At 34.8% G+C, this 13,206-nt stretch overlaps 1 protein-coding gene across 2 annotated transcripts; it reads left to right on the top strand.

Moving 5' to 3' along the window:
* Positions 1 to 6,366: 6,366 nt before the first annotated feature.
* LOC120180038 lies at positions 6,367 to 9,637 on the top strand. Of its 2 annotated transcripts, none has more exons than XM_039185468.1 (6): positions 6,367 to 6,608; positions 6,708 to 6,840; positions 7,106 to 7,209; positions 7,698 to 7,842; positions 7,930 to 8,070; positions 8,175 to 9,637. In XM_039185468.1, the coding sequence occupies exons 1-6, from the start codon at positions 6,568 to 6,570 to the stop codon at positions 9,588 to 9,590; spliced, it is 1,980 nt and encodes a 659-aa protein (XP_039041399.1). In that variant the 5' UTR covers positions 6,367 to 6,567; the 3' UTR covers positions 9,591 to 9,637. The 2 variants fall into 2 exon arrangements, with proteins under 2 accessions (XP_039041399.1, XP_039041398.1); XM_039185467.1 differs by having other exon boundaries at positions 6,368 to 6,608; positions 7,930 to 8,066; positions 8,171 to 9,634.
* The last annotated feature ends 3,569 nt before the right edge of the window (positions 9,638 to 13,206 follow it).

Below are 13,206 nucleotides of genomic sequence, written 5' to 3'. Positions count from 1 at the left end.
GATCCATCCAAAGGGGCAACAACTCGATCTTCTCTTAGAAATATTTGTAATTATGTTGCATTTATCTCATGCATAGAGCCTAAGAATATTAAAGAAGCATTAAATGATGAACATTGGATTATGGCTATGCAAGAAGAGTTAAATCAATTTGAGAGAAGTAAAGTATGGACATTAGTTGAAAGACCCAATAATAAATCTACTGTAGGTACTAGATGGGTATTTAGGAATAAGCTTGATGAAAGTGGTAATATAGTTAGAAACAAGGCTAGACTTGTTGCTCAAGGGTACACTCAAGAAGAAGGCATAGACTATTATGAAACATACGCTCCCGTAGCTAGGATGGAAGCAAATAGAATGTTATTAGCATTTGTATGTTTCAATGAATTTAAATTATATCAAATGGATGTCAAAAGTGCATTTTTAAATGGTTTTATAAAAGAAGAAGTGTATGTGGAACAACCTCCTGTTTTGAAGATTCAAAATTTCCAAATCATGTTTTTAAATTGACAAAAGCTCTTTATGGTTTAAAACAAGCTCCTAGAGCTTGGTATGAAAGATTGTCAAATTTTTTTAATCGAAAAAGGTTTTTCAAAAGGGAATGCTGACACTACATTGTTTTTAAAGCATAAAGGTAAAGATTTATTAGTAGTTCAAATTTATGTTGATGATATAATATTTGGTTCTACTAATGATGTTCTTTGCCAAGAATTTTCTAAGCTAATGCAAAGTGAATTCGAGATGAGCATGATGGAGGAGCTCTCATTTTTCTTGGGACTCCAAATCAAGAAAAGAAAAGATGGCATCTCATCAATCAAGCTAAGTACGTTAAAGATATGCTCAAGAAGTTTGGACTGGAAAATGGGAAACCTCATGATACTCCAATGAGCTCATCAACAAAGCTTGACATAGATGAAGGAGGTAAATGTGTGGATGTTAAATTATATAGGTCAATGATTGGCTCTTTGCTTTATCTAACCACAAGTAGACCGGACATTATGTTTAGCGTTTGCTTATGTTCTAGATTTCAATCATGCCCTAAGTAATCACATTTACTAGCTGTTAAGAGAATCTTTATATACCTTAAAGACACTTCTAGTTTAGGACTTTGGTATCCTAGAGACTCTAGCTTTAGCTTGCATGCGTTCTCTGATGCGATTATGGAGGATGCAAATTAGATAGGAAAAACACCTCCAGTACTTGCCAATTCCTTGGAAATATGTTGATTTCTTGGTTTTCAAAGAAACAAAATTGTGTGGCATTATCTACCACTGAAGCGGAATACATTTCAGCCGGTAGTTATTGTGCACAAGTTTTATAGATGAAATAACAACTTTTTTATTATGGAATTGAAGTAGGTAACATTCCTATCAAGTGTGACAATACTAGTGCTATTTGTCTCACTAAAAATCCCATCCAACACTCTATAACTAAACACATTGAAATAAGACATCACTTCATTAGAGATCATGTCACTAAGGAAGATGTAGTTCTAGAATTTGTTGATACTTTGCACCAATTAGCGGATATCTTTACAAAACCTTTAGACAGAGAAAGATTTTGGACACTTAGAAGAGAATTAGGTTTAACTGACGTATCTTTGCTTAGTGTTTAAATTATTTTTAGCACTTTTAAGAATAAATGAAAAATGCTTATAATAATAATTTTTTATTACATTCTTTGCTATTAGTTAGGGGGAGTTTATGTTCTTTGGTGAAAATTAACTTTAAGTTCAAATGTAGTTTAAGGATTAATTTGATTGATTGAACATGATTAATTTTCAATATATGAGTTGCCAATACCACTAGAGCTAATTAATTTAGCATTTTGAGTGTTTAAAACGGATTTTAGACATTTTTGTGCTTAATGCATCGATACACTTAACAATGCATCGATGCATCCCTTTGAACTTGCATCGATACATCATGAAGATGCACTGATGCACTCCTTGAATGTACATCGATGCACAAAGCCATGCATCGATGCATCCGTCGGGTTTTGGGTTTAAAAGGCTTATTTTCTTATTTGTTTCAAACCCTAAAACTAAACTCTCATCAATCGTACGCCTTTCTCCCTCTCTAAATTCTCCTTTTGCTCAAAATCAACAAGAAATTGCCGGATTCTTCGAGCTTTTCATCTCCATATCCTGCTACTATCATTAAATCGAGCAAAACAACTTCTCATTCTCATCAATCCAAATTTTCAAGGTATTTTTCTAAAAAACCTTTATTTTATCATATTTTGATTTTAGAACTAGTTTATATTAGTTCTAGGATGAACATTATATCGGGCATTAATTGTTTGGTGATTAGAAACTAGATTTTACAACAAATTTCGTCAAAAACACACAATATTTCAAAAAAAAAATCGAAAATATTTTGATTTATTTAGATGTTTTTGACTCAATTATGTTGTTTTTCATGAAAACTATACATATTATTTTAAAAAAAATTATTTTCAAATAGTTTTCAAAACCTTGCCCATTAGGATTTAGTTTAGAGAACCTTGGATTATTGTGGACTCAATTGAGTTTTGGGATTGATTAAATTGCATATATATGTTTTTCAAATTGCAGGTTACATTATTATTCCGATTTCTTAATCATGTCAAACCCAAAACATCCTAGGACTCCATCGAGTCGTTCAAACCGACCTTCTAATCATGTTCCTCCTCCACCTAATAGTCTTATAGATCCTGTTTTAATATTCATGAACGTCATAGAGACAAATTGTACCATAGGTACAAATTCTTTCCAATCATATAGAATCCGGGAAGAGCATATTTCTTCTGTTCAAGCCATGATTGATATTGACTTTGAATACCTTCCGATTCTCAAACCATGGAAGTTTGATAAAATGTTTCACCTAAAACCTATTGTCTATCATCAGTTAGTCCGCATTTTCTACTGTAATACGGTATGTATTCAAAACCAGACTCAATGTGGAACTATAGCAATAAGATCCTACCTTTTAGGACAATATATTAATATTGACTCCGAGACTATAACTTCGTATTTTGGGCTAGATGACGATGGTCTTTATAATGAGAATGAAACTGTGGAATATTCGTATGTTCCAAATGCTAGTGTTAGTACTCTATGATCTCATCACGATCGTTTTCTTCATTTGATGATCTCTTGGTGGTTTAGACCATCCGGAGGTAGGTACTCTACTCTTCGTATTAGGGATTTATGGTGGATACACTGTATCAAGAATAAGAACAAAATAAATTTACCACACATTATATTTAGTCAGCTAGTGGATATCATAAACATTGTTCCTTCAAAACATGTCGAAACATTAGTTTATGGATGTCTTCTTAGTAACATTTTTATCAAACTCAGTCTAAACGTCTCTCTTGACAATCTCATTCCTCTCCAAAACCAAATCAATCTCACCTCATTAAAGAAAACTGATTGGAAACAGGACGAGGAAACTGGCCAATGGGTCTTTCGTCCTTCTAAGCAAACTCCGGGAGCTAGTTCTTCTCGAGCTGCTCCTAGCTATTCTCGTTCTCCTCCTCCTCCTCCGGCTGCAGATGATGATCCCGAACTTCAAGGATTATTTCAAGACATTGACGATCCCGACAATGCACCGGCATCACAAGAGGATCAAGTGTTTCCATATTTTCGTTCGTTTTTGGAGACATTTGATTTACGGTTTGCTTCCATCAATCCTATTTGACTGCTAACAACGAAGCGGTGAATCATCGCTTAGACATTTTGGAAGCTCAACAAATGGAGTTTCAATGGCATATGCTTGCACATATGGATGCTCTTTCTCTTGAGATGCAAGCACGATTTCCTCCTCCTCTCGATCCCTCTATGGACGAGTAGACATTGCTTTGCTTTTGTTTTTGGATCAACTTAGAACTTTTCTTGTTAAAACATTTTGAATGCTTTTGGGATTGTTTTCCTTTGATTGTTGGATGATTGAATGTTTTGGATTTATATTTTGGTGACTTTGGATGTTAAATCTTAATATATATATGTTTGGTTTGAATTTTCTTTTTGATATTTATACTTAATTTTGCATCATTCGACATATATGACCAATTATCCATTACATGTTTATGAATATTGTTTATGAAAACTAATGGCTAATCTCTCTTCTGATTGTGATCTTAGCAGCTTAAACTTTAAAATTAATGAATCAATTGGCTAAGTTTTTCAAATTCTTAATAAAATTCGTTTTTGCATCTTTTTTATTTAACAAAAAGGGGGAGAAGATGTGTTATAGTAAGGGGGAGTAATTTTTCAAAATTGATTTTAAAAATAATTTTCAAATCTTAAAATTACTCAAATGTTTTGTTATATCAAAAAAGGGGAGATTATTGAAAACATTTTGATGTTTCGATATAACAAACTAAGTATAAATGAATTTTAAGATTTTACAAAAGATTTTTATATATATTCGATTCAATTAATCGAATATCAAATTATTACTCCAAGTCTTTCAAGATCAATTTCAAACCTTACTAAATGTGTAAAATTGTGTTTTATACTTAATATATTTTTGAAACAATTTTCACAAAATCTTTTGAACCAAAATCAAGCCTAAAATCAATTTTTCAAAGGAATGCACCGATGCACCAATCCATGCATCGATGCACCAATGAATAAATTGAACATCGAATGCATTTTATGCATCGATGCACACACCATGCATCGATGCACTCAGATTTTTATGAAAACACATCGATGCACAAGACATGCATCGATGCACTCAGGCTATTTTGAAACATCGAATGCACTTCATGCATCGATGCACTCTTAGTGCACCGATGCACTAAGGGTCCAACGGTCAAAATATTTGAATTTTACACTTGATGCACCGATGCACCTTGTGTATGCATCGATGCACTAACGCTCCCAACTGATTTTATTAATTGTTTTCACACTTAAACGGCTCTATTGACTCCACTAATCATCCCCAACGTTCAGAATCAGTTGAAGGAGTATTTAAACAAGCTTAGAAGTCATTGATCAACAACAAGAAAACACAAGAAACAAGAATCAAGAGAGAATCAAAGAGAAAGCATCAAACCTCAAGTTTGAGCATTTCAAGCCTATTTTTCATTCAATATTCATTTTGCTTTCAAGAACACTACTTGTACTCAATCGTATTCATTTTTTAGTGTTCTTTTCTTTGTTGAGGATTTCCTTGTAAGTTTGCAAATTTGTAATCTTCTCTTTGAGAAAGAGTATTCTCAAGAATTTGGGTATATTCTTGAGAGAGTTGTAAGGTTATCTCTTTGGCCTTAAAAGAAATAACAAATTAGTGAATTTGTTGGAAAATCCTTAGTGTGGATAGCTAAGGTAGTGGACGTAGACTTTGGTTGAGAAAGTCGAACCACTTTAAATCGATGTGAAAATATTTTCAATTTTCTGCAAAAGCTTCACCAAAATTTTAATTGTCAATTCACCCCCTCTTGGATTTCATCGATCGATTAACTCAACACATATAATTATAAAAATAAATTATGAATATATATTTAAAAAAATTAAAAGAATTACATAATTGCATATTTAAATAAAATCATATAATTTAATGATCATTTATAAATTTTATTCTATAAAACTAATAATACATGTGATTATGTGAGACTTATAATAGAATTAATAAGGTGGTGTTTGTTTTTCTAAAAAATTTATTATTGTAGTTGTATGAATTATTTAAATTTCAGTATTGTAAAATTAAAATTATTTAAATATCAGTATTGTAAAACTCTTTTAAGTTTAAAAAATCAGTTTATTTATATTTCAGTTTATTTTAGCAGTCTGCATACATTAAAAAACAAACAGTCTTCTTCTTACAGACTGCAGACTTTTGTTCTACCTCTTCTGCTGCAGATGCCTACAGATTTGATCCGCAGACTACATACATTTTACCTCTACAAAAACAAACACCGTCTCTTCCTTATTTTGAGAAAAAGGATTGTTCTTTTTCAATTTAAAAAAAAAGACTGTAATCTAAAAAAATTTGTTCAATTTCCCACTGTATACTGACAAATTGGGAAATTTTGTCTAAAAAGTCCCCAAAAATATTCATCGTCGTTAATTAATTAGCTTTAATTATGCGATCCAGCTCATCAGATTCCCCCTAATCACGATTCCCCTTACCTGCGAGATAAAGAAAACACTCCCATCACACCGTTCATCTACGCCACCAACTGCCGTCATCAACGATCAGGATCTATCCAACCTTTCCCTTTATCCGCACTGAATCAAATACATAGTAGTTCCCTAGAATACCCTCCCAACGTTTAAATGATCGACCGGTTGAGAGTCGTAGTCATTAAATGGAGACAGCAAGGGTATGATCGTAACATCAACATGGCGCCATGTTTTAACTCTCTGCTGGAAGAAATAAACCTGTAAATGAGTGTTTCTTAAAAAAAGAAGTAAAATTGTCTGAGAAACGGCACTGGATAAAGCTTTAAGCAAAGAGCCTTTTCTCATCTTCTTTAATGGCAGATCTCTCGTTTTACTGACTTGCATTCGGAGTTTACAGCCTCGTTTTTTAGTTAGCTGAGTTGAATCGTTCTGCTGAGTTGAATAAGTGATCGGAAATGCTGGACGGGATCTTAGGCCGTGGTTTTGCCTCCAAATGGTTTTTATCTTCTCTTCGAATAAATGCACTGCTTCTTTGCTCATTTTTCTGGAAAATCAAATTTATGATAATTTTTTCTCTTTCTTTGTTTCCTTGCAGTAAGTCATTGATAAAACTGATAAAGAGTCGGATCGAGGTGATTAGGAGGAAGAAGATTGCGACGCTTAAGTTTTTGAAGAAAGATGTAGCCGATCTGCTTGCTAATGGCCTCGATATGAATGCTTATGGCAGGGTAATTGCATTTTAAAATTGTTATTTCTATTTTTAATCCTTTTAGTCAACTGTGTTTTTCGTTCTTTCTAAAATTGAGAAAAAAAATCTAGAATGATAATAGGATTAGCAGAAGACTAAGGTTTCATGTTTTCTTATGTATTTTTGTTCAGACTTTTTTGAATATTTGAACATTGTTAAATTTTGTTTTGAAGTAATATATATATATACTGTGGACGTAAAATTAGAAGTGATTTTTGTGCTAACTTTTTGCGAGGTTTAAACAGGTAGAAGGATATATTGTTGAATTGGTTCTTTCATCTTGCTACGATTTTGTCGAAGATTGCTGTGATTTCGTGTCGAAGCATGTTTCACTTCTGCAAAAATTGAGGTATGTGAAGCTGTATTGTTTATTCATTTTTGGTAAAATTTATGTTTATATTTTTTAAAATGAATGAGGATGAAATTGAAAAGGAAGAAATCTGAATAAGATTAGCATTCAATAACGCTGAAGATTAATAAGGTTGTCTACTCGTGTTTAATACAATGTTACTACAAAATATTGTATGTTAACTAATCTTAAAAAATATCCTAAGGAGACTCGATGCAACCTCTAATGGTATCCTCATGTTACAAGTTACATATACTTTTAGCGTGCGGTTGTTGTGGATGGTAATTACAAGGGGAATGTTAAGTGGAAGAATTAGTTGTCATTCTTCTTTCTGGATCACTTCCTCATTTTTCCTCCTTTTATTGTATCAATTGGCTGTTGTACTTACTTTTGATGCTCGGTTGGATTTGTTGTTGAGTATATAACACATTTATATCTTGCTAATGACAAGAAGAGAAAGTTGCTTATTTTCTTCAATTAATTCACAGAGATTGCCCTGAAGATTGCCGGGAAGCTGTCTCATCTCTAATGTTTGCCGCTGCAAGATTCTCCGATTTGCCAGAGTTGCGTGATCTTAGGCAAATATTTCATGAAAGATATGGAAATTCTCTGGAATTATTTGTCAATAAACAGGTAATTTCCGTTTATCTGTTTCAGAAAGAGATTATTCTACGGTTGTCAGTTCTTTTCTTTAACCAATGTTAGAAAATTTGATGATAGCTTGTCGAGAATTCAGCTTCAAATTCTTTTGCAATGGAGAAGAAAGTCAAAGTGATGCATGATATAGCATCAGAGTTTTCCATAAATTGGGACTCCGAAGCTTTCAAGCGAAGAATGTCTAAACCTAATGTGATTCCATCGGTATGCTTCTTGTGTTTGATCTTTATTTTTTTAGTTATTCTCATTGCGCTTATCCATACGGTGTCCTCACAGTGAAACTGTTGATCTTTGGCATTGTAATTCAGGACCTGCCTAAAAATCATGGCTTTTTCCCTGTCGGTGGTCATAATCATAAATCAAACGGTGGAATAAGAGCTGATCCACGAGAGGAAAAATTTAAAGTTCCAACTAAAGAAAAACTCGAACTGGGTAAAGCCGGGCACAGATTGGGCAACTCCAAGGAGGAGGATGCCTCAAAAAGGGATGATATCGTCCTTCCACCTAAACAGGAATTCGTTGTTGGTGAGTATCATCCGCATCATGGTAAGGAGCAAGCTACTGCAAGGAAGGAGACTCAAGACATTCAGTTACGGAAAAAACAAGAAGTATCTGCTGGTAACCTTGACTGTTGGAACGGGAAGGATGATGTTGCCTTGAAAACAGCAAGATTAAGCAGTTCTTCACATGGGAAAATAATGGAAAGAGCTGATGGTGGAGCCAAACTACAAGATGGTAGGCAGAATGGTACACCTAGAAGATATAATCAAGATGTTCTACCCGAGAGAAAGCCAGAGCAAAGTCCTAGTTATGCAGATCCTTGGTCAAAGAATCGTGATGGTTTTCCAAATTCAACAAGAAAAACTCACGAGGAAGATGAACCCAAGAGGAAGTCCCACTTCAATAGTAGCATCCCCCCTCCTTATGTTAAACCCAATACCAAACCGAAGGATCGCAGGCATGACGATGCCGATGTGGGGTCTTCACTTACTGCTTCTGGCAGCAATGGGGTCTCTGTTGATCGATCAACTCATGACAAGTATGCGGTTAATAGGACTGATAAGTACCAAGAAGGGTTATATCAGCCTGATAAAGAGGGTCAGGTAATTCCACCTCCTTCTATGAATAGTCATGGACGTGATCATGATTACTACTATAATCATCATGGAAGTGATGTTCCTATACCAAGACTAAGATCATCTAGAAGGCGACATAAAACATCTTCCAGTCATACTGAAGTCGATAATGCCGAAGATGTTGAATCTGCAAGGAGCAGAAGACCAAGAAGCAGGAGAAAGGAGGACTCAAGACGAGGTCTGCAACTTTTATTTGATGATGAGCAGCATAAAGATGACGAGGAGGAAAGGATAATTGACAATCTGTTGATACATTACAGTAAGAAGCCACCGTCGGACGCAGAGGGAATGATAAGAAGAAAGTCTAAAAGTCGTCATGCACATCGTAGGGGAAGCAATGCGGGTGATTGTGAAGCTCCTCAGAAAGCAAGCAGGGATAGATCCGATGATATGCCCGAGACCGTTTCCTGTCCAGCCCGATCAGTATCTCTCCCTCCTGCACAAACTGCAGAATCAGAGGGAACCAAGGTGATTGCTCGTGCTGCCTCCTTTCAGCCTGATAGGTCTAACGCGGCTCAGCATGTGCATCCCAAGTTACCAGATTATGATGATTTAGCAGCTCACTTTGCTGCAATGAAAGACAGATAGAGCTCTAGTTTAATCCACACTGAATCATTCTTTCTTTCTTTTTTTATCTAATCAATTTGAGTGCATTGCGTCAATCTAAAAACTTCCTTTATTTTCATATTTTAGCTTATATAATATGGTAAGAGCATTCTTACCTAAATATTAATGATCAGTTATGTAATTTATCCTATATTTAACACTTTCTCTTATGATATTACCTGTCATCCACTGATGGCTGAAGTATTGGTTTCGACCGTGACACTTTGCAGGTCTTTTTAACTGTTTTTAGTCCTTTGTAGCCGGAGAAAAGTCCCGATGATGCATCATCAAGCTTATGTTGCAGTTACTGAAATGACCATATTGGCCATCTCAAAAAAGACTTCATTTTTATTCCCAAGGTCCCAAGTCTCACCAAGATTCCATCAAATCTACTTTGGTTAAAGTTTGTTATTAGTCCTTATGTATATAAATTATGAGGCTTGAGTCGACCAAAATTAGGTTAGCTCAGTTTAATCAAGGATTAATATTATAGTCTTTATGATCCTACCCGTGCTTGATGGAATTAGCTTATACATAGACAATTAAACGGATAGATGGGCCATTTATGGTTAAAAAAATAAATTTATAATATATGTATGATACAGGGGCCAATGATACAATTTGACCATCCTATTTCCTTGACTGCGTTAAAGGACTCCTCGTTTCCCTCCAAAATAAAGCTTTTATTACCTTTTAATTACTGTCCCTCTTTCACTCCCATCAACACATACAGGGGCATCCAAAGTAATAATGGGTGCAACGCTAGTAATGGTGGTCACCCTCGCCATTGTTTAAGCTCTAATCCTTGTGTTGCTGGCCGAGCTCTACTGCTCCCTCCTACTCCGAAGCCGCAGTCAGCTCAAACACCCCACCGCTGACACCGCAACGTCCCCCGCCACCCCCACCGTTACCGAATCAACAACCAGTCCACTCAGTAGATTCTATGCACAAGGAGTTCTTCATGCACCTATGGACTTCCTCTTTCCTGCAACTGCAATAACACGTCCTGAAAGTGTTCAAAAAGACAACAAATTCGCTTCTCTTCGTCACGTCGTCGAACTCCACGGCGGAGAATCGAACACAAGGCCTCATCGGATTGGGATACTGTATCCCACATCTCCATCATCTTCCTTTGCAGCTTCACCTAACAATGCTGAGGAATTGGTTTACATATCGAATCCAATGTACGTTAACGATGCTGCACCGGATACTCCATTCGAGACGCTGGATACATCGCCTTCGCGTTTAGAGAACGGTGGTTCATCGGGAGATGAAGAGAAGGGTTGTTTTGGAATCTGTTCACCTCCTCCGATCACACCTCCGTTGAGTCCGATGAAGAAGCTTCCGGCACAGGCTTGTTCTATCCCCTAAGAGATGTTGGGTCTTTAGCTACTTCAGCTAGTGAGCCGAATTGTAATAATGGTCTTTCATCGTCTTCATCGGGCTCTCCATGCACTTCGCCTTCATGGTGATCTTAGCCTCTCTAAAAAAAACCCTAGCAAGACATAAGCGTGCTATTGACAACTGGAATTCTTAGGTTTTTTTTTTACTTTGCAGAAATGTTTTGTTTGCAATTGTTTTGTCACTGCTTTGGTGTTTTTGCAAAGTCGAACCTTTTTTCCTTTCTGGGCTTGTGTTCTTGGGGTGTGTTGTGGGGATTGGGGGGGGGGGGGGGGCTGACCCATGCATGTGATGGTACAAAGAGACAAAGAGCACAAGATGACCAAAAAATCTCTGTTTTTGAGGGGCCTCGAATGGTGATTTCCATATGCTTTAAAAGACAGAACACAAACTTGTCATTGTGCAAGGCTTTATCCCCACATTATACAATATACCATTTCTTTTTTTTTCCTTGGTTTCTATAAGCTATCCATAGGCGTAGGGTAAGAAGCTTCAGTTGTCTGAAACTGACTGAATTTATTAATCATAGATTAGCGTGCAGTGATATATGTAGTCACTATTATCCTAATTTATATATATTTTTATCTATATGAATTTCAAAATAATCTAACTATTTACCTATTCCGTGGAAGAGTTCACTGACAACGTGTTTCAAGGGAAGCCAAACCATTTTCATTAGCATATATCTCACATTCCTGCATAATGGCATCGAAACAAGCTTCAACATGTACAACGATTATTCAAAATTTCGATTTTACAAGTTTCCCCTGTTTGGACTTTCGAGTTCCGTCGTCTGAGATCTTGTCTATGGATAACTGATTACTATTTATTTAATAGAAAATAATTTGTTCATAATAAATATTTAGTAAAAGGATGTACAAGCCTCTGTATTTGAAAGAAAGAAATAATGTCGCTCACGTACTATTTTTTTCTCTTAATGTAATCTTCAATTGAAAAATAAAATTTAATGTAACCTTTAACTAACGTTTTATATCATTAACCAACATTAGTATAAGTCTTCACCGTTAGAATGCTTAAGTCAACCATAAGTTTATTCAAAACCATCTCCATGATTATTTTCCTTCCCCTTCAACTACTCATGCAACCGGAAATTGATTATTTCCATCTTTACAAACAGCCACAAACAGTATTCCCTTCATAATATTTTGAGAAAGCATCCACATTAGCAAGAATTAACGAAGCATTGTCTATGACGGAAAACGTTGGTCAAAAGGTACATTCAGGGACGGAGTCATGATTAAATATTGTTAGGGCGAAATAATAAAGTTTTTAAGAAAAAGTACAATGACTTATTTGTATTTAAACTTAAAATTCATAAGATAATAATTAATTTGTGTAATATTTAAACTTACACTAACCTAAGTTATTATTAAACCAAAAAATTGAGAATATGAGATTTCATTCTTTAGTTCGGCTCATACTTGCTTTATTAAATATTTAATAAATCTTTATATTTTTAAAATCTAATTGAATGCTTATTTTTAAAATCAATCGAATATATAAAATTTTACAATAGTTGGGGCTTTTTGGCCCAACAGAACTTCGCCTCCGACCACATTGAAAATTTTTTTTAGTTAAAGAGCACATTTAAAGAAAAATAATATGATACATTAATTTATTTTAAAAGTATATGGTTTCGCGTACCCTTTTTCCTAAATATTTTAATTGGACGACTAAATTGTAATGTTTTAAGAAAAATGACTTATTTGTTATAAGTATACAACGTTAGCTTACTTTCAAAGTTTGGACCCATTTCGATTCAAATTCAATTTTAATATTTTTTACTATCTAATATCAAAATATTTGATTATGAAGAACGACCAAAGTAGGGTTTTGTCGAGGTGAAAGGGATGTGGATGAGGATGAGATCTTTTGGTGTTAGAGATGAATCCGAACCCCATCTGCTTGTTCACTACGCCATGCGTCCCTTTCCCATTTGGTCCTCAAAAATGAATATCTAATCGTAGAGGGGGTAACCGGTAACTAACCCTTGTATCCGATATTCTCATATCATGCTTAAGAATTAAGATGAAAATACAAGGAGAGATAAATAAGAGAAGGTTAAATATACAACAGGGTCATTGCACTTTATTCAAATGATTATTTTAGCTATTAAAATTTCACAAGTTACAAAATGATCACTAAATTAATCAAACTATTGTAAAACAGTTTTTAT

This window comes from Hibiscus syriacus, unplaced genomic scaffold, assembly GCF_006381635.1.
Source record: "Hibiscus syriacus cultivar Baekdansim isolate YM2019G1 unplaced genomic scaffold, ASM638163v2 tig00112488_pilon, whole genome shotgun sequence".
NCBI classification, from domain to species: domain Eukaryota; kingdom Viridiplantae; phylum Streptophyta; class Magnoliopsida; order Malvales; family Malvaceae; genus Hibiscus; species Hibiscus syriacus.
The sequence above is the reverse complement of the archived record's forward strand: the minus strand, read 5'-3'. Positions and strand labels throughout refer to the sequence as shown.